Source organism: Neurospora tetrasperma (assembly GCF_000213175.1).
Source record: "Neurospora tetrasperma FGSC 2508 unplaced genomic scaffold NEUTE1scaffold_1, whole genome shotgun sequence".
Lineage (NCBI taxonomy): Eukaryota > Fungi > Ascomycota > Sordariomycetes > Sordariales > Sordariaceae > Neurospora > Neurospora tetrasperma.
In genome coordinates, this window is record NW_009799099.1 from 2437471 (window position 1) to 2454103 (window position 16633).

The following is a 16633-nucleotide window of genomic DNA, read 5'->3' on the forward strand; positions in this document are numbered from 1 at the left end:
CTCTGATTGATGGAAGTTCGGCTCTGTTCGATGCCAGGCGTCTTCATATCCCTTTGTCCACCCACAACATTCATGATAGCTTGGATCATCTACACTCTTTTGTTCATAACATTGCCCCATCTGTCAGTCATTGATTTAGGAGGCTCTGATACCCAACCTCCCAACCCGGCGCGACGACGGCGATACGTACATCCCTCGGTTCAACCCAGCTTAGCCCCTTCGCAATCGCAAGATCACCTTTGAGCGCAGACGGTTCAGGATGATCCGACGAAGCGTATACATCACGGGACTAGCAGTCTTTCTCGCCGGTGAGTCTCGTCTCTCTCATCTCGTCTGACCCGGTCTTTCTGCCCGCCCGTGAGGAATCAAGTAGCTGACGAACCACAACCAACTCCTTACACCCACCCCAACAACAACAGTGACAACAATGACTTTAACCTCCATCCTGCTTCCCCGGTGGATTACTTGCTCCGTTCCCTCCCCCCAGACCTCTCACAATCATGGCCACCACAAACACTACCACATCATCCACGACTCCTCACCTGTCCATGTGGCGGCGGCCTCCAGCGGCTTCCACGATTACATCGGCCTCCACCAGCGATGTCAGACGCCTGTCGTCAACGACTTAGTGCAAGTATGGTACTATAATAATCCCAGCGACAGCGCGAAATCCGTCTCCTTCGCCCCCATCAAAGACAGGCACGCCAAACACGCCAAACAACACACCGAACAGGAGAAATTAGAATGTATCCCCTTCCCCGATCCCCGATTCTGCTCCGGTGGTCTCCATGCCAACTCTACTGGCCTTGGTCCTGGTCCTCCTTCCTCTCCTCCTCCTCCTCCCTCTCCTCTCCCTCATCCCCCCAATAATCCCAACAACCCCATTCCCGACCCTGATCCCTCCAAACCCCCTGGCCCCGATATCCCGGACCCCGGCAGCAGCCATCAACAAGAGGAACGCAGATTCTTCTGCAACATGTGGAAGTCCACGGCCTTCCTGATGAATCTCTTCGTGGTTTTGGAAGTCGCAACGCTGGTTGGGTTCGTGGTTTTGTTGGTGTTGGGTGATGGTGGGCATCAGGACGTGCAAAGAAGGAGGAGGAGGGGAAGTGGAAGTGGACGAGGTGGGCGAGGAGGGGAGGAAAGCTTACTTGGTGGGCAACATGGTGGACCAAATGGACCAAATGGACCAGATGGAACAAATGAACAAGGTGGACAAGGTGGACAAGGTGGACAAGGTGGACAAGGTGGACAAGGTGGACAAAATGGATCAAATGGATCAAATGGATCAAATGGACCAAATGGACAAGGTAGGAGACGGAGGAGGCTCGGCTTGAGGATCTTGAGAGAGAAAGGAGAAAGGTGGAAGGTGTTGGCTTGGATGATGGGGGCTGTGGGGGTGGGTTTGGCGATGGCGGGGGGTTTAGTGGTGAGTTCTTCCTGGCTTATCTTTTTCCTTCGTTTTCTTCGTTCAATTTTTTTCTTTTTTTTCTTGTTTTTTTTCTTCAACTCTTGGGTAGATAGATGATGGGGTGGCGGTAGTAAGGATGGTGATGAGGCTGAGGATCATGATGGAATATGTGGACAACAGGTTTTGATGGTTGCCCCGGGTAACGGCCGGGATGTTTGGATGGATGGAATGGGGATGCTCGCTGCCCCTTGTCGTTTTCAGGGTACGGGGTACAGAGGCAGAAACAGAGGCTAACATTCGCTCGCTAAACTGGCGAGCTGCTTGCTTGCATAGGCCTACCTCTTCCATCACGATGATCAGTTTAACCGAATCCCGGGGTACCGGCTGGGGGCCTCTTGGTATCTTTGCATGTTTGGGGCGCTGATTTCGATGGCGTGTATGGCTGGGCTGGTAGCTTCTGCTTTTGTATTGCCATTTGAGGACGCTTTGGTGGTGCCCTTTGAGGATGAGTGTGATGAGGATTCGGAGGATGACAATGGTGGTCAGAGAGAGAGGGAAAGAATGCCCTTGCTCGGATAAGTCAAGTCAAACTTTAGGTTGGGCTGGTACTGGGGCTGTTTTGTTGTGATAGGAAACGGGTTCATGTCCGGGCGTCAATTCGAGGCTAATAACGATAGTTCGGAGGGCGCTAACTATAGGCAATCTCAACTCTTTACGCGCTGAGGATGCCGGCTACCGTCAGACAGAGTCCATGGGACTATATGTCCATTCATCTCAAGTCCGGAACACCGACACCTTGAAGGTCATGGTCGATCAAGGAGATCGGGTTTTGGCCGACCAAATAGGGGTATGCATAATCCACTTGCCGAAAGAAACCTAATGAATGGCTCGGAACAAGTGAGCCACTTTGAAAATGCCGAAAGATGGGCACTTGAGCCATGAAAGCTTGGTTAAGCCGGCAATACAACGATCCTACAGTCGTGTTCTAGCATTGCCCTCGGGTTCCGAAAATGTATGTGTATGTTCGCACTACGTGGCTGCCGTTGTCAGGGAAGCAGAAGTCCATGCTCGTTCTCGCAAAGAATCGACTGAGGAATCGAGCGACTGTGGGCAATTAACCCGAAACCTGATACGCTAGCCCGAATCCACAGGATATGGAGACCCCAGGGCGACAGCTCTGCGCTCAGTCACTCACTGGAATGTTGCGTTCAATTCCAATGAACACAATATTTTGATATTTTGTCAACAAATGGACCTGACTTCAGGACTTCAGTGCCCCTTGCAATCGTGGTAGCTCCGTAGGCCCGATGTGAGCTGCAGTCAGCAATCCCGGTCCTGCCCATCCTCCCCAGATCACGCACTCTGTGTGTGCTGTGTGGTGCCGTGCCTCTGTGCCCCTGGATCGAGAAGCTAACATCAGTTCCTCGGGTCTCGGAAGTGGATGCCAGGTCAACAGGGGTTCTTCAGGTCCCATCTTTACGAACTCTCCGGCTTTCTTGTTCCTGGGTGGTCTTTTCCGTTGTGCTTCTGCTCATATCACCATCTCTTTCACACTCACACACATTTTTGTTCATCACACTCCGAGGGAGATTGTTGGTGACAGTGATACACCCTCCCAGCTTGGACTTTCCACAGCTTTTACCAACTTTGCTTGGACATCCAGTAAGATTACTTTTCTCTCATACGTCCGATCGCCTGTACCGGGGTTCGCGCCAAGGTTGGGATGCGCGCGTTGGATCTTATACAGCTCTTAGCCTGTCTTTTCCATCTTGTTCCCCCCCGTCCCCATGTTTGATCCCCAATAGCGTTTCGTGATCGGGCAATCCAGGTTGCTGTTCTTTTTGTTGGACTTGCTTCTCACCGCCTGTGACTTTAGGCGCCGGTCTTTCTTGTCCAGTCCCATCATTTTCATACAAGGACAACGCACCATCGTCGTTGGGTGGTGCGCCAGAAATCTCCCTTTTCTCTTTTTCACAATGTCGTCGTCAAGGTACTCGCTACGGCAAACTCCACGGTATGTGTAACACAAACCCCCCTTGTGTGCTTCCCCCCCGGCTTCAATCCAATCAAAAACCACGTTGCGCGAGATGTAGTGAGATCCACCATCTTCGCGTGGGAGTTCATCCCAACTTTTCGTGGCATATGCGCCTAGAGACGCGACTGCGTCTGTGCTCGGAAGATGGCGCAGGGAGGTCAAAGGCGCGCTCCAGTTTCTCAGGGGCGCATTTGACACTGCGTGGAAGGATCTTGGAGAAACGCAGAAAAGGTTGGAGATGTTGCTGCTCCAAGGAGAAGGCCGGTGGCGGGTAGTGCAGCCTCCGGAACACACTTTCCTGCATCTTCCCACGGGCCAGACCTGGGCCACCATGTCACTTTCTTAACAACACCACTTTCCCTGCTCCCGGGGCCATGCGAGGCCGCCTCCCGAGTCAAGTGCGGATTGCTGACATTCCATGACAGCAAGAAGGAACTCTTTCAGGGCATGGTGGAGACCCCTGTACGCCGCAACACCCGTCGCAGCAAGTCCCAAGTCCCAGAGTCCTCCGACGGTGAATCGAGCGCCTCGGCCACCGAGACCGTGTCGAAACAGACATCGGCCAAGGCAAAGAGCGATACCCTTCGGAAGCGCAACCTGAAGACTACCGGCAAGTTCTTCGAGCACATCGACGAAGAAGAAAACACGATGCAGCCCACGCCGCCCTACACATCCTCGGACGAGCCCGATGTCGAGAACGCCCCTCTGCTGAGCGGAAACGCGAGCAGCAGCCGCAGCAGTCTCGATGCCAACGGCAAGCCCGGGGCAGAGAAGCTCATCGACGGCTGGAGGCCCGGAATGGACCCTAAGATCGACACCTCCGGCCACTTCGAGTTTGGCGGTTCGTTGGGCACCGGCGCCATGATGATCTTCTTTCCCATCCTCATGTGGTACATGTGGATTGGCGCGACTCAATACAACGGCGGCATCCCCAGCCGCGAGCCCGGCCAGAGCTGGGCCGACTTTGCCGCCCACCTTTGCGACCTTGTCTACACCAAGGCTTTCCCCCACGCCAAAGCGTGGCTGTGGTACTGGACCTTTCTCGTCTTCGAGGGCGCCTTCTACTGCCTCATGCCCGGCGTCACCGCCTACGGCAAGCCTCTCCCCCACGAGGGCGGCAAGATGCTCAAGTACCACTGCTCGGCCTACGTCTCCTTCTACGTCACCTTCGCCATCGCGGGCGTCCTACACTTCACCGGCATCTTCCCCCTGTACCAGATCATCGACGAGTTCGGCCCGCTGCTCTCGGTCGCCATCATCTCGGGCTTCCTCGTCAGCATCGTCGCCTACGTCTCGGCCTTTGTCCGCGGCGCCACGCACCGCATGACGGGCCACCACGTCTACGACTTCTTCATGGGCGCCGAGCTGAACCCGCGCATGTTTGGCGTTCTCGACTTCAAGATGTTCTTCGAAGTGCGCCTGCCGTGGTACATCTTGCTCCTGCTTTCTCTGGGCGCCGCTGCCCGCCAGTGGGACCGGTACGGCTACGTCTCAGGCGAAGTCGGTTTCCTGGTGATGGCGCACTACCTGTACGCCAACGCTTGCTCCAAGGGTGAGGAGCTGATCGTGACGACCTGGGATATGTACTACGAGAAGTGGGGTTTCATGCTGATTTTCTGGAACCTGGCTGGCGTCCCGCTTTCGTACTGCCACTGCACCATCTTCCTGGCCAGCCACCACCCGGACGAGTACCGGTGGAACCGGTTTGCACTCGTCGGCCTCTACGTCTCTTATTTGTTCGTGTACTGGGTTTGGGATACGTGCAACAGCCAGAAGAACCGGTTCCGCGCCCAGGAGCGCGGCAAGCTGCTCTACCGCAAGACCTTCCCCCAACTGCCCTGGCAGACGGTCAAGAACCCGCAGAAGATCGAGACCGAGACGGGCGACAGCATTCTGGTCGACGGTTGGTACGGCCTCGCCCGCAAGGTACATTATACCTGCGACGCCTACTTTGCTATTTGCTGGGGCTTGATTACCGGCTTCAGCAGCCCCTTCCCTTGGTTCTACCCCGTCTTCTTCTGCTGCATGATTGCTCATCGCGCGTGGCGTGACATTACTCGCTGCCGCGAGAAGTATGGTGATGCTTGGAAGGAGTATGAGAGGAGGGTGCCTTATCTTTTCATTCCGGTAAGTTTTTTTTTTTTTTCCCCCCTCCGTCACTCTTGTTGGGGATGAAGACAGTATGACTGACTTTGATTCCCTCTAGTACGTCATTTGAAAACCGACTTACTATATCAACCATGGCTCTCCTATACATATATCAGTGTGTAATAGGCTCCCGCCTAGCCGAGCCGCGGAGTCTATAGACCCTTGGAAAGCACTCCTTGGGGACGCTTAGATAGAGGAAGAAGAAGAAGAGGAACAAGACTTATATGAAATGATCAAAGTACACTCTATTAATCAAAAGAGAAAAAGATGTCGAAGATGAACAGCTAACGCAGAGGAAAATGAAGAGAGAAGAAAGAGACGGTTTCACCTACCTACGATGTACCATAGTATTAATAGCGTGATGAGATGAGAGGCAAAAGGAAAAGGACTACGCATGGGGGGAGTACGGTTGCAATTGCGGTGCATCGTCGGCGAGCGAGCAAGCGATGGGAAAGCATTCCTCTTACCTTAACCTACCTACTATCTACCTAATCGTAATAAGAATCAAAACGTGCAAACACAATCACATCCCGTACTCGGCAGTGAACTCTAGTGGTGTGTTGATGCGGCTTCCTAGTCTACCTATGCCAGTCTATCAGGTGGAATAACAAGGACATGAACGAGACAGAAAGGTAACGCACAACCAAGCAAGCACAACTTCTTTCCCTTCACATTCATAAGAAATAGAGCATGCATTGCAACACAACCCAACCTACAACAAAGTCTTTTACCGTTCATCCCGCCCTTCATCCTTCCTTCATGCGTGCCTCCTTCTCACCCTTCGTCCCTGTCTATGGTGATCAGAGTCGAAAAACAAACTCTTTACAGAAAAGCAAAAAAAAAAGCAACCAGCCGTATAAAAAATGAGATGTAATGCTTTGCGTTTGACCACACCGTAATTGTGACAATTGTACACATGTGACATGCTTTCCATAATAAACGCAATGCCCGTTGAGAAACTCCGCGAGTGACGCCTTTCCCCTTCCGAAAGATATGCGCCAGCTCTCCTGTGTTTTCATAGTCTTCCCCCCTCACTCTCTCTCTGTTATCGTTGTGTTTTCCTCCCGACTTCAGCTTCCAGCCCTAAGGTGCCGCCCACCATGTCATCCACCCAAACAAGAAGAAAGCCCTTGTTTTGCGTGATTAGCCGGCTGAGCGACAAATGGGAAGAGCTGAAGGATGTGTGCGGCGAGGATATGAGAATCCGTTCGTGTTCTTAAATCATTCGTTGTTTAGGTTCCAGGTATGGGGCTCTATGTAGTTCGTGTGCACGTGCTTGTCACACCCATACCGGTGGGGAGACCTAGACCGAGGTCTTTTGGTATTCGGGCATCTAGCATGAGGTGTTGAGCGTGGCCTTGGAGTTCATCAAAAGAGCAACGATCAAACCGTAAAGACCTAGACAACGGGTTAGTCGTCATGGGGATGGAAGGCCAGTTTCACAGAGGACTTACCCAAGACTTCGGCGAAAATGAGAATAAGAATCATGCCGACGAAGAGTCTGGGTTGTTGAGCAGTTCCACGGACACCAGCATCACCGACAATACCAATCGCGAAACCAGCAGCGAGACCAGCAAGACCGACGGCGAGACCAGCACCGAGTTGGATGAAGCCAGTGTAGAGAGCGTAGTGGTCCTGTGTAAGAGCATCGGAAATCAATACGGAGACGACGAGACCGTAGATACCGATGATACCAGCCATAATGACGGGAACAATGTCTGAAGAAGAAGCCAAGTCAGCATATTGATGTACGATACCACGCCAGAGCTCAGCTTGGCTCTTGGAAAATTCGACATACTCTTGACGATGAGGTCAGGGCGGAGGACACCCATGGCAGCGATACCAACACCAGACTTGGCAGTACCGTACGAGGCACCAAGGCAGGTGAAGACGATGGCTGCTGTGCAGCCCATGGCACCGAAGAAGGGCTATCCAAATACATCATGTTAGCTATATACGGACGTTGTCTGAGCCAGCCTGCATTGGCGATTCGGTGGCGGATGTTCAGAGACGTTGACGCTGCCGCCAAGGTGCGTGAACAGAGCGGGGAGGGTACTAACCGCGTAAACAGGGCTATATGACAAAACATTGTTAGCTCATTTGTCTTGTATAGGTAACTAGCTGTAGGCTATATTATTGAAACCGATGTATATATTGTGTTTGGTGATGCCAAACGGCACGCAGCCTAGGTGTGGATTGGAGCTTGGGCGAGCTCGCCGCGGGCCTCCGACTCCTCTTCCTCCTCCTCCTCCTCCATCATACACGGACCGGGGTGGGTGCGAATGACCTACCAGAGATCGGACATTGTGGATGTGTTGTCGCGCGAAGCTGTATCAATAAGTTGGATATGGAATGAATTGGAGATTGCCGTGCGGAACGTGGAGTGGTGGTGTGGGATGATGCGTGTTGTTGGGAAGAGTCGGGACTCGCGACAGTGATGGGGTTACGGTTCGATGGGGTTGAGTTGGTGACGGATCGAGTGGTGTCAACTGTGTTGCTGGCTGGCAGGCTGGGAACGAGGTGTTTCCAGGTTGGTGCTTGACTGGCACTGCTGGGGCGCTGGGGCGAGCATCATATTCCTGCCGCCAATCAGGTAGCGCTTGCGAAGGCGGCTGCAGTTACGTAATCCGGAAGCGGACCAACCCAAGGCCGCAGAGGTCACTGCAGCCCGGGCAGCAGGTGCAGCGAGGGAGTGCAGGCTCCGAGTGCAGTGCTGAATGTCAGTGCACTGACTGCAGTGCAGCGACAGCAGCTTCGGGGTGACCTGGACGGCAGACAGTGGCTCTCAATTGTGGCTGACCTTGTTATGGCTGACCTGATTGTGGCTGGTGACGAAATTTTCCAGTCTGAAACCGAGTCGGCCGCTGGGGTCAAGCAGCCGCGCGCAGTCAATTCGTTATCGCCGTTTTTTTTTTTTCTCCAGCGAAAACGGTCCACCTTCAACCACTTTTTCGCCCATCTCCGAGCAGTTGAACTCCCCAGGGCGAGCACAACGCAGTGAACCCTGGTGTCTAATTTCCAATCAATCGTCCAAACAACAAACACTCCTATCAAAATGTCTGGTCAAAACGAATCTGCTGCTTGGCCCAAGGCCGAGGACGGTGCTCTCGTCCAGGAGCTCCTCGACTGCGTCCAGCAGGCCAGCCACTACAGACAGCTCAAGAAGGGTGCCAACGAGGCCACCAAGTCGTATGTGCACTTCCCACCTCGCCTACGACTTTCTGTCCATCGACATGCAACTAACATACACGATAGGGTCTCTCGCGGTACCAGCGAGTTGGTCATCCTCGCTGCTGATACTCAGCCTCTGAGCATCGTTCTTCACATTCCTCTGCGTACGTCTATACCCAACTTGAGAAAGCCCATTGACTTGATTAGAACTCTGACTAACGGGTTTACAGTCTGCGAGGACAAGAACGTCCCTTACGTCTACGTTCCTTCCAAGACCGCTCTTGGCCGTGCCTGCGGTGTCTCCCGCTCGGTCATTGCCGTCTCTCTCACCTCCAACGAGGCTTCTGATCTTAACTCCAAGATCCGTGCCCTTCGTGACAAGGTTGAGCGTCTCGCTATGTAAGCGCAGCACAATCTGGAAAGAATATAGTGGAATAGGAGAATTCTGTGTGTTAGATTGGTAATACCCCGGGTCTCGTGCTAGCTGGAAGGCAGTCACGGCGACTATAGCGGGACAAAAAAAAAATTGGAAAACGTTCAAACTGCACATATGGCTTGAACGTCGATAACCTCGCTCATGTGGGACTGCAGTGGTGAGACTGCGTCTGGTGTTTGGCCACCGCGCCTGTGATATCTATGGTACTATGTAGTCAACTTTACAGCATGACCTCGAGATTCTAGGGTTTGGGTTATGGGTGGGTGTAAAACTTTTGGTCGTTCGCGACACGTCAAAGAGTCCCTTGCTGGCCAGAACCATGAAAGTGGGGGTCTGGAGTCAACCTTCAGACCAACCCCCCTGGCTGGAAAGAGAGGAAATGACGTCGGGTTCCATGCGACGCGCATGTGTGCCCCACGCCCTGTCAGGACCCGACATCATTGGCACCAGTCACTTTTCGACTCGATGACTGAGCGAGGGATGATCCAGGAACTGCCCGAACCCAGGGCGGCTGTATCCAACCCAAACCGACCCCGTTCCTCTTTTCTCCCAAACTTTGAAATTGTATCCCAGACCCTCCTATCTCGAGTTTCATCCCAAGTTTCGGCTGAAAGACAAGCCGAGTTCCAAATTCTTCCATTCAATAGTACGTCGCTTCTTCTCGACAATCGACTTCCTGCGCGTCGCTCCCTTTACTGCTGTGTTTGGGTATCCGAGTTCAACCTTGTACGGAAACACACAAGGACCTAGAAACGCGGCGAGTACCAACTTCATGGGTAGAAGCATAACCGAATCAAAATGCCGGGTCTCGCGCGAAAGGTGCTGATATGCGCCGCTGTTGACGGCCTTGTTCTACAACCTCTCCATTCCAAGAAAGATCAGCAACGCACTTCACTGATCAAGATCAAGTACGGCACTGCCTCGGTATCGCAAACTTCGAGAGATTCGGTACCTGAACTATCGAACCCCGACTCCTCCTTCGAAGCTTTTGGAATTGTTGGTCAGTCTTTGCGTACCTAGCTCGGGGATTTTTGCGACGTTGTGACTGATTTCTTACAGGTATCCTTACCGTCTTTCGATACAGCTACCTCATCTCTATTACCGGCCGCCAGCAAGTCGCCCAGATTCGCGGTCAACCCATCTATGTCGTAACCGAAGTCGCCCTTACGCCGTGTACTTCGCAGAACGATGCCGCCGAGGCAGTAGCCAAGACCGCGCTAGCCCTCAACAACCGTGAGGCAGCTCACTCGGACGATGATACAGCGAGCGAGGATGACGCCCCGCGAGATTCAGGGAGCAACGATGAGGCCATCGACGATGTCTTGGATCACACAGAGGGAGAGGATTCGTCAGGAGAAACGGGCCCCAGCGCCATATCACGTAGCAGTATCGCACAGGATGTCATCACACGTCGTGGAAGCTATGGTCGATTTGCAAAAAGCTGGTTTAGTCGCTCAGGTTGGACTATGGATCAGAAGAGGAATATGGGCCTCAGCGCAGAGCAACTTGAAAGGGCCAATGCCAGCAAAACCGAGGCCAAGAAGGGCTCGGATGCTGCAAAGCGTGTCCCTCGCAAGTTTCCCTTGCCGAGTGACGCCGTCGAGGATGATTCGGCTGCAGTGAGCCTGCTGCCAAAGCTGTTACGCACCACCCAAATCTTGTTTGGCTCGAGTCGCACTTTTTACTTCTCGTACGACTACGATATCACCCGTAGCGCAGCCAACCCGGCGCCTCCTTCTACGCCCCTTATACCGCTGGTTAACCATGTCGACCCCACGTTTTTCTGGAACAAGAACGTCATGAAGCCTTTTATCGACGCTGGTGTGGACTCCCTGACTCTACCCCTTATGCAGGGTTTTGTAGGTCAGCGTACCTTCACTGTCGATAGCAATCCGCCACAGGTTGACGATGCTGCTAAGGACTCACTCGAGCTCAAGGACTTGGATGGTGACAACAAAGCTGCGGCCAGTCCAGCTTCCATCAATGCAGGGGTCGGCTGTGAAGAAACCCACCCCACGGAGAAAAGGTTTGACATCACGGTAATTTCCAGGAGGTCAACCAAGAGAGCAGGACTGCGTTACCTCCGTCGCGGTATTGACGAGGGTGGCAACGTTGCCAATTGTGTGGAATCTGAGCAAATCCTGTCGCCTGCTGAAGGAACATCCGTCCCTAATGCCAAGATCTACTCCTTTGTTCAGATCAGGGGAAGCTTCCCTCTGTTCTTCTCCCAGTCTCCCTATTCACTGAAGCCCGCACCAGTACTACAGCATTCACCCGACACCAACTACGCGGCACTGAAGAAGCATTTCGAATGGCTCAGGCAGAAGTACGGATTGATACAGTGCGTCAACCTCGTGGAAAAGCATGGCGTTGAAGCGCCAATAGGACAGCGATACGAAGAAAATATCAAGCGACTCAACGAGGAAGAGTCAAGGCCTGAGGATGAACAAATCGCTTTCGAGTGGTTTGACTTCCATCATGTCTGTCGCGGGATGAAGTTTGAAAACGTGTCTGTTCTCTTGGAGATTTTGGGGCCCAGACTTGAGAAATGGGGAAGCACAGTCGTGGTAAATGACAAGGTCGAAACCCAACAGCTCGGTGCTTTCAGAACCAACTGTATGGACTGTCTTGACCGCACCAACGTTTGCCAAAGCTCTTTTGCCAAATACATGCTTGACATGCAGCTGAAGGAGCTGGGCTTCGACATGAACCTGCAAAAGGATCAGGAGAACGCTTGGTTCAATACTCTTTGGGCTGACAACGGAGATGCAATCTCGAAGCAGTATGCCTCCACGGGCGCAATGAAGGGTGACTATACACGGACTCGCAAGAGAAACTATCGCGGAGCTTTGACCGATGCAGGGCTATCTCTGACTCGGTTGTTCAATGGGTATGTTAGAGGTTTTGAAGTCATGACACCAAGGAGACATACTGACTGCCCTGTGCTAGCATGTTCAACGATTTCTTCCTCCAGACAACGATCGATTTTCTCCTGGGCAATGTGACCTCCCTGGTGTTTGCGGAATTCGAGGCCAACATGATGACCAAGGATCCCGCAATATCGATGCAGAAACTGCGGGAGCAGGCCATCGAACTTTCGCACAAGCGCGTCATTGCGGATGAGTCCGAAGAGTTCATAGGTGGCTGGACTCTCCTGACACCAAATGTGCCCGATACTGTCCGCTCTTCTTCATTCGAAGAAGCAGTCCTTTTGCTCACTGACAAAGCCCTGTATCTTTGCAGGTTCGACTGGAACCTCGACAAGGTATCCTCGTTCAAACGCGTCGACTTGGCCCACGTTACGAACATTAAGTTTGGCACGTACATCACATCGACGATCTCAGCAGCCGAGGTCGATGAGATGCGTAACGTAGGACTCATTGTCGAGTACAATCCTGGTGTTACAGACATCACCCGAGTCAACACGCGGTCACTTACTACCTCGGTGTCTGATGCATCCAAGATGGGCCGTGAGCCTACCTCTGGTATCGATGCCGCAGAACAGGAACCTCAAGCGGCGAAGGATGCTGCTGCTGCTGCTGCCTCCGAAGAAAAGCCGGCACCTGTCGCAGCACCGATAGCTGGCATTGCTGAGGGCATCGCCGGGTTCTTCGCTCCCCGTTCTCAAGAACCACAGGCACGCAAGATTGCTCTCAAGGCGCTGCACAGCATCACTTCGGCGGCTGATCCCATGGCCAAGAGTAAAGAAGATGAACCTGGGGCGATCACGAGACTCTCCGAAATGCAGCAAGTCATTCTTATTGCCTCCGAGATCGAGAGACTTGCGATAAGGAGCCAGCCTAAGCTTCAGTCCAAGAAGGATGAGGAGTCCGGACTGATCGAGAAGGGGGGCATCATCTCTCTAGCTGATGCGAAGAAGAATACCGGGTTGCTGGAGCAACTGGGACATTCTCTCAAGAAGATGGTGTGGGCTTAACGACGTACGGTATAGTATTGGCCAATGGGTTGTTAGCGATGGTGTTGGAGATTGACGAGGGCGTGATGAAGCATACATACACTAATTGTACCGGATACCTTTTTTTATTTCCTTTTTCGTTGTTGCGAGAAGGAAGGCTTCTTTCAAGGATATCCAGTTCACGAAGACACGGGCAGGATAATTAGATATCATGATATACCAACATAATAATCTTTTCAAATTCCCTGAATGCCGACCATTGATTCAACCATCAGTACTTTTCCTTCCAAATACATTCCCATTTTCTCATACACTGACCGGCCCATCTCACCATCCATATCACTCCTCATCACTCCCCTCACTCCCCTCACTACCCTCCCCCCCTTCCTCCTCCTCCTCAGGCGCATTCTCATCCACCAATCGATACAAATGCAACTGATACCTCATATTCTCCAACCCAATCGGATAATCCAGTCCCAGTTCGCCCCCTCTCCCCTCCGCCAACCTAAACCAACTCGACTTTCTCGTCTCCAATTTCCTCCACTTCCTGCCCTCCACTACCGCCGTTGCTCTGCCGTGTTTGTCAGTGGCCAAAAGCACCCGATCCAGAAGCCACGCCATCGGGTATCTCTTCTCTTCTTTTCCCAGTGTCGTCTCCGAGTAAGAGCCCGGGCTGTCGACTACCAGCAGGAGTGACCCGAGAGAAAGGGAGGCGGTCAAGTCCAGAAGGAAACGCGTGGTTTTGCCGATGCCCGAGGAGGTGAAGAGTTCGTTGAGGGTGAAGAGTAATGTCACCAACGTCGGACGCAGCACATCCTTCTTCTTCTTGTCCCCCGCCAACAGGCCAAGAAACCCTTCCTTCCCCAGGTCGAGCGCATCATGCTGGAAAAAGTTGGACGAGATCCGCGAGGCGGGCGTCAGGAGCGGGACGTTGGCGGCCTTGGCTGCGGCGCTGGCGTATTTGGAGATGGGAGGGGTGGAGGTTAGGGAGGTTTGGAGAGCGGACAGGAGGGGAGAGTAGGGGGCGGAGTCGAGGAGGGTTATGGATCCTGATAGAGGAGCGGGGGAGAAGGAAGGAGAGGACTGGGAAGAAGATTGTTGGTTGAGGAAGGAACCGAGGGCGACGAGCTCGGCTGGACCGCCGCCTATGCTTAGGATGTTGAGTTTGGGAATTGTTCTTTGAGGGGAGAGGGAAAGGTTGGCGGTTTGGGAGGCGAGAGATTCTTCTTCTGTGTTGTCTTTTGGTGTTTCGGTTTCTTCGTCTTTTTCTTCCTGTTTTTGTTCTCCTTCTGAGGTAACCTCGGTCTCCTCCTCGATAATGATGGAATCCAAATGCCTCCTAATCCCACCCAAAATGGAAGAATAGCACAACGCCCTCGTAGGACTCCAGCGAGCGGCATACACCGCCAAGTACTCGGGATCACCAAATGCCTTTGCGAACTCGCGCTCATAGAGGGCTTGCTTCACGGCCTGGAGAGTGGAGGTGAAAGTGTCGGAAAAGAGGACATCGGAGAAAGTATCTCTAAAGATATTGAGAATGATTTGCTGGTGTTTCTTGTCGAGCACCGGGAAAGGCTCGTATCTTTCGTCTTCAACTTCTTCCTTGATCGACTCCTGCTGTTGATTGGCCTGCTGCGGTCGTCTCTGTTGGTTGTTGTTGCGGTTGAGATTGCATTTTCGAGATCTGTGGGATGAGGGTCTACGAGATCCTCCGCCGTGATTGCCTTTACCATTGCCTTTGGCGGCACAATTTCCATGAACCATTTTCAGTAAGCGTTATCGACTCTTTTTTTTGAGAATGTTGTTATGGTTGATATTAGTTTTTCACACATTCGAATTTGGCAACCCTTGAAGTGTAAGTTTGTTGATATCTCCATATCAGATGCCGGCGGCATCGACGAGTGCAGCTACCGTGCCTTCCACTTTGCAGGAACTCCCTCTACCTAACCCCGCCAAGATTACCTGTTTATCTTATCGGGAATACAATCTTATCGTTACCCTAACCCTGAGACTTGTTCCCTCTGCCCCTCTGACGTAGCTACATACCCTTTTTGTTGACCCCGATGACGCAGGGACCTCCATTGAGTCGGGCGCAATCGACACCGCACAAAGCGTTGGAGCAGGGTCCTTTTCTCTCTCTATCTGATTAAGACGTGCCCGATAATATGCAAGGCGTGGCAAGACGGACTAGTCTGGGCTGAAGAACTCTCTCATTCCGCTCGTTGTGTCCGTGGGGGAGCAGAACCTCGTGGAGACGGGATCCATACTTATTGAGGGTTCAATTGTTTGATAAATCCGAAGCCCCAACAAGCGGCCAATCATTGTCCTTCGCGTCAAGGGTGTCGCCGTTCTCGCAGCCTTTTGATGGCGATATCGCCTATGACGATCGGTGAGGGATCTGGATGAAAGAACAGACCAAAAAAAGACGAAAAAATAGTACTCGGATATTGATCCTCGACTCATGGGATGGAAGATCTGATACGGGATGAGGATTTGTCGTACCTGCTTTCATTGCGCAAGGGACGTGTGATCTCAACTCCATCAAATGCATGGCTTATCCCGACTTACAACGCAGCCGAGCGCAGCCATACAGTAACCGTTTCTGGAAAACAATGTGGAATCATCAGGCACCTGGAACGACATGGCTTCTGTGGCTTCGATTGATCCATGTTCCGCCCACCGAAGGTTCCCGTCTCATACCGGGAGCACCGGTTCTCCAAGGTAACAAAGCGAGGTCTGAGAGCAATCGAGACAGTTCGCCGCTTGGGATTGAAGAGTGTGTGCTTGGACCCAGTTGTTGCGGATGGCGGATGGCACGGGAAACAGAAATGGCAAGGGCAAAGACAAGAGTCGGAGGTTACATCCCAGCGTCCCTTTCTTATCGCGGCAAAGTTGCCCGCCATTCAGTCGAGATCTCTGGCTTTTACCCCGGTGAGTGGCACTCTTAAGTGACGCAAGCGATTATCAAAAAGGAAAAAAAAGTAACCCACCAAAGCGCTTCAGAGCTGTTATGGACCACTGAGCTCCGATGCTAGGGAGAAGCATTGTGTATCCGTTTCGGTCTAGTGTACACTAATACTCTTGGGACGAAACGGTCCAAAGAAGGCAAAGTTCCAATGTAGAATGTTGGTTTTACAGTCGAAACCCAAACAAACAAAAATGAGGTAAAAGTTCCAGTTGATATTTCAAAAAGCCAGGGGACCCTGATGTCGTCCTAGCTGATGCATCGTAGCTCGATTCCAGGGCTTCGGGGCCTGTCTCGGCCTGCCCTGTCAAAGTTGGATCTGAATTCGCCGGGTAAACTGGCGAACTCCACTAAATAGCACATCCGAGCGAACCAGATCAGCCGAAAGCGTGCAGCACGGCACCCGGCCAGAAATGGGTGGGTTTCAGGTGGGCACTGTTCATGGCGAACCGTGAGCGTTGCTGACAGTAAATTGGTAATGAAGCCGACAAGAGGGCGGTCGGTGGTGGTGGTGATGATGATGATGATGATAATATTGATGATAGAGGCTT

General features: G+C 52.6%; 6 protein-coding genes across 6 annotated transcripts; 4 read left to right on the forward strand and 2 right to left on the reverse strand.

Moving 5' to 3' along the window:
* Window positions 1-427: 427 nt before the first annotated feature.
* On the forward strand, window positions 428-2291 carry NEUTE1DRAFT_119869 (uncharacterized protein; the record flags this gene model as incomplete). Its single annotated transcript, XM_009849658.1, has 5 exons — window positions 428-1041; window positions 1082-1310; window positions 1745-1952; window positions 2043-2055; window positions 2096-2291. The coding sequence occupies 5 exons, from the start codon at window positions 428-430 to the stop codon at window positions 2289-2291; spliced, it is 1260 nt and encodes a 419-aa protein (XP_009847960.1).
* A 753-nt stretch (window positions 2292-3044) lies between these two features.
* NEUTE1DRAFT_57468 (Delta(24(24(1)))-sterol reductase) lies at window positions 3045-6113 on the forward strand (the record flags this gene model as incomplete). Its single annotated transcript, XM_009848992.1, has 4 exons — window positions 3045-3073; window positions 3288-3425; window positions 3872-5573; window positions 5653-6113. The coding sequence occupies 3 exons, from the start codon at window positions 3388-3390 to the stop codon at window positions 5662-5664; spliced, it is 1752 nt and encodes a 583-aa protein (XP_009847294.1).
* A 20-nt stretch (window positions 6114-6133) lies between these two features.
* On the reverse strand, window positions 6134-8125 carry NEUTE1DRAFT_115855 (H+-transporting ATPase lipid-binding protein; the record flags this gene model as incomplete). The annotated part of the gene is made up of 5 exons (XM_009849659.1): window positions 6134-6992; window positions 7049-7312; window positions 7393-7522; window positions 7655-7667; window positions 7886-8125. The coding sequence occupies 5 exons, from the start codon at window positions 7897-7899 to the stop codon at window positions 6928-6930; spliced, it is 486 nt and encodes a 161-aa protein (XP_009847961.1).
* Window positions 8126-8539: 414 nt separating this feature from the next.
* Window positions 8540-9330, forward strand: NEUTE1DRAFT_115856 (uncharacterized protein; the record flags this gene model as incomplete). The annotated part of the gene is made up of 3 exons (XM_009849660.1): window positions 8540-8783; window positions 8850-8929; window positions 8996-9330. 3 exons carry the CDS (start codon window positions 8650-8652, stop codon window positions 9166-9168), a joined length of 387 nt encoding a protein of 128 aa, XP_009847962.1.
* Window positions 9331-9999: 669 nt separating this feature from the next.
* On the forward strand, window positions 10000-13271 carry NEUTE1DRAFT_57478 (uncharacterized protein; the record flags this gene model as incomplete). The annotated part of the gene is made up of 3 exons (XM_009848993.1): window positions 10000-10201; window positions 10261-12091; window positions 12151-13271. 3 exons carry the CDS (start codon window positions 10000-10002, stop codon window positions 13136-13138), a joined length of 3021 nt encoding a protein of 1006 aa, XP_009847295.1.
* A 185-nt stretch (window positions 13272-13456) lies between these two features.
* Window positions 13457-15737, reverse strand: NEUTE1DRAFT_34580 (uncharacterized protein; the record flags this gene model as incomplete). The annotated part of the gene is made up of 4 exons (XM_009848761.1): window positions 13457-14761; window positions 15164-15259; window positions 15374-15383; window positions 15682-15737. Coding segments are annotated over 4 exons (1467 nt in total), but the record flags the coding sequence as incomplete, so codon positions are not given.
* Window positions 15738-16633: the final 896 nt, after the last annotated feature.